The sequence below is a fragment of the Corylus avellana genome, chromosome ca11 (assembly GCF_901000735.1).
Source record: "Corylus avellana chromosome ca11, CavTom2PMs-1.0".
Classification (NCBI taxonomy): Eukaryota; Viridiplantae; Streptophyta; class Magnoliopsida; order Fagales; family Betulaceae; genus Corylus; species Corylus avellana.
In genome coordinates, this window is record NC_081551.1 from 7776530 (window position 1) to 7780321 (window position 3792).

At 41.8% G+C, this 3792-nt stretch overlaps 1 protein-coding gene across 1 annotated transcript; it reads right to left on the reverse strand.

Moving 5' to 3' along the window:
* Positions 1–117: 117 nt before the first annotated feature.
* On the reverse strand, positions 118–3365 carry LOC132164995 (receptor-like protein EIX2). Its single transcript, XM_059575509.1, has 2 exons — positions 286–3365; positions 118–170 (listed from the first exon to the last, which is right to left on the reverse strand). Exons 1-2 carry the CDS (start codon positions 3363–3365, stop codon positions 167–169), a joined length of 3084 nt encoding a protein of 1027 aa, XP_059431492.1. The 3' UTR covers positions 118–166.
* Positions 3366–3792: the final 427 nt, after the last annotated feature.

Here is a 3792-nt window from a genome sequence, read left to right on the forward strand (position 1 = left end):
ATATATAACAGAACTAACTTATCTACCAAAAAACAAAAACACTCGTTTTTGTTTATTTAGAATTTTGGCACACACTACATTTTAGCTACTACATTGATGTTTGATACCCTCCATGAAAAACAGTCTTCACTCCACCTCGTATCTCCATTCCTCAATGTTCAGTTGTTCACCTACATATAGAAACGGAAAAAAAAAATAATAATAATAATATATATAGAGCTCTATATATGTGCAGCATGTCTTTCTAAGAAATTATCATCCACAAAGAAGAAAGAAATTGGTTACCAGCTCCATTCCATGGGGTTGCCCCTAGTCCTGGAGGTTCTATTTGGCGTAGCCACCTTCTCTTTGAACACTGAAATTGTCCTTTCCTTCACATTATCCACGAAGCTGAAATAAGCTTCCCTCCATTTCTTCTTCAACATCATCACACCAAGAACTCCCCATAATCCACTCACGTATCCTGCAGACATACAGATGTAAAGCCATTCTATTTTGGATTCGTTTCCTGCTCCTTCATTGTCAGCTTCAGGCGGCGGCGGCGGGTCGGCGCTCGCACACTTGGGTAGCGGGAAGCCACAGAGTTGAGGGTTGCCAATGTAACTGGAAGGATCAAAGGTCTGCAGCTGATAGCCTGATGGAATTTGTCCTGACAGGTTGTTGTAGGACACGTTCAAATGGCTTAGAGAAGTTAGCGCAGACATGGTTTGTGGAATTGTGCCAGAGAGCTGGTTTCTTGAAAAGTCCAGAGACTCCAATGACCTTATGTTGCCAATCATGTCAGGGGTTTTCCCTGTCAAATGGTTGTGGGACAAGTTCAATCCGTGTAGTCCTGTCAGGCTTGTTAACTCCTCCGGGATGATTCCGACCAGTTTATTATGGGAAAGATCCATGTTGATTAGGTATTTGAGCGTCTTGGTGTACTCGAGCTGTTTCCCTTTCATGAACTGAACCATGTTTTCGCCATAAGTAGTTGACCATTTATACAGACCAATGTCACTCATTGCTGTATACCCAGAAGTCATGCCCCTCAAATTGCCAAAACAGACAGGGATTGTTCCTGGTAGATTGTTGTCTGCAAGGTCAAGCACCCGAAGCTCAATAAGGTGACATATTTCTAAAGGAATAGTCCCATCAAACTTATTTGATCGCAGGCGAAGAATTTCAAGGCCCGACATGCTCTCTCCAATCCATCTGGGAATGTTTCCAGATAATCGATTTTCACCGCCATCGAAAATAACCATGCTTGTACAATTGCGTAGAGACGACGGCAGCTCTCCATGAAGACTGTTGTTGCTCAAATGCAAAGACTGCAGTGATGTTGCATTTCCAATTGAGGCTGGGATGACCCCAGAAAACTTGTTGGCTGAAAAGTCTAGAACAACCAAGATCTGGAAATCGCTCCAACAATCTGGGATGTCACCAGATAGCATGTTTTTGGAGAGATCAAGAACTCGCAGGGTATTTACTCTGCACAATGAGTCTGGGATAGAACCGGTTATTTGATTGCCAGAGAGAAGTAAGTTGTCCAGTGTGGGCGTCATGGTGCCAATATCTTCTGGAATTCGACCAGAAATTAAGTTGTTAGTGAGATCCAACCTATTTAGAATAGAAGGAAAAGTTGGCAAGGGGCCTTCAAATTTGTTGGAGCTCAAGTACAGATTCATGTAGAAAGAATCTGGTTTGGAAAATGTTGGCAGTTTGCCCCTGATCTGGTTTAAGGATAGGTCCAAATAGGAAAAGTTGAGGTTTGGAAGCCACTGCGGCAGAACATCGGCGATGCTTGTGTTGGAGAGATACAAGGTAATGACTCTTTTCTGCATCCGGAGCCAAGGTGGAAATTGAGGCCCAATATTGCAAGATCTCATGTTTATGTAATTGACTTGAAATGGGGGCAACCAGTCAGATTTTATTCTCAAAGCCAAAGAGTTGACACCAATGTCAAATTCTTCTAATCTTGAGAGGTTGGCAAGGTGGGCTTCTGTCATGGTTCCTTGCAAGAAATTGGTGTTCATGAGAAATTTCTCAAGCAGCGAAAGTTGCCCAAATGATTCTGGAACTGTTCCATTCAGATGATTACGAGAAAAATCCAACATTCTCAACTTTGTCAATGCCCCATATGATGCTGGAATGGGACCAAAGAATGAGTTGTTGGCAAGATCTAGGATTTTTAGGTTCGAAAATTGTGAAAACCATTCAGGCAAAGGACTTCTAACTCTGTTCCATCTCAAACTCAGTTTCTCTAGACTGCTCCCTATGCACCCAGATGCATCTTTAGAAGGCTCTGCTATTGTTTCGTTTAATCTGTTCATGGTTAAATCTAACACTTCCAAGCTACAAAGATTCCACAAAGAACTTGGTATGCCTCCCTCTAATGAATTAAACGACAGGTCTAGGACTACAAGAGAACTGAGATTCCCCAAACCATTTGGAATTTCGCCTGTCAAATTATTATTGCCAAGATTGAGATGCACAAGGCTTTCCAGGCTACTCAACCACGGAGGAATTGTAAAACCAAAGACATTGGCTGAAAGATCAAGGACTTTCAGCGCACGCATGTGCTTGATATTATCAGGAATAGGACCTTGGAGTGCGTTTACACTAATGTCAAAGTGTTGAAGAAGCGTGGAATTGACATAATCATGGAACATATTAACATGATGATCACCATCACCAAGTCCACACGATGACAAACGTAAATCAGCCAAAAGGGTAAGCTTGTTGAGTACCTGAACAATGTCAGAGGCGTTCTGGAGGTTCATCCAGCTCATGTCAAGGATTTCCAGAGATGAAAGACGGGAAAGCCATTGGAGGTTCCTGGCAGATAGCTGAAACTCATATTCGCTTGCACCACTGCTAAGATCAAGAGCATGCAGCCCAGACAGATCACCAAGTTCATCAGGAACCAACCCTTTAAACCGCGCATTCGAAAGATTAAGATATCTCAATCTTTGCATTGAGCCAAAGAAAGTGGGAATTTGGCTTCCCATGAAATCGTTCCAGCTCAAATCCAGGTACTCCAAATATTTCAACTCCAGCAAAGAAGGGTCGACAGCATTGGCTTTCAACTGGTCGGAAAGTTCAAGGATGTATCCAAACAAATCTGGATAGACAGGGTTTTGGAGGTCAAGCATGACAACATTTCCAGTGCTGTTGTTGCAGCTAACTCCTTCCCATTTGCAGCAGTCTTTGCCCGTCCACGAAGTGAGCCGACTGAGGTTGCCGGAGAGGCTGTCTTTGAACTGCAGAAGCGCCAATCTTTCTGCTTCTATGCAGGTTGCACAGCAGCAGAAGTTTGAGATTTGTAGGAGAAAAGGAATTACAGCGGCAAGAACAGTATAGGAGTAGGAGTAGTAGCGCCCCATGTTCAAAGTTGCTGTCATCAATGGCTGAATCAATGTATATGTATCCCATGATTATGATGAGAGTGGCCTAATTAACTCGCTTTTGATTTTGTAAGTCAGTCAACTGATTTTGGAAGTGGGTTGCTATAAAATATAAATATTTTTTATCCTTGCTTGAAACGCATTCAAAATGTCTGCTGATGCGCCACTTTCTAGAGGAATATGTTTGTGTATATATATATATATATATATATATTTTATTTCATGAACAGTTTCTAATTTTAATATGTATTAGGTTAAAACCGACTGTCAATAAAAGTTAAAAAATTTGGTGAAAAAATCTCGCTCGACTATCAATTGAAGGAGAATGCAAAGCAAAAGTTTACACGGCCTTAGTTCGAACAAGATTGCAACTTGTCCCAATATAGAAATTTTTTCGCGTGTTTGC

Bases quoted from the DNA above. Each gene is read 5' to 3' on its own strand.
- LOC132164995 (XM_059575509.1), bottom strand. From the start codon at position 3,365: ATGGGGCGCTACTACTCCTACTCCTATACTGTTCTTGCCGCTGTAATT.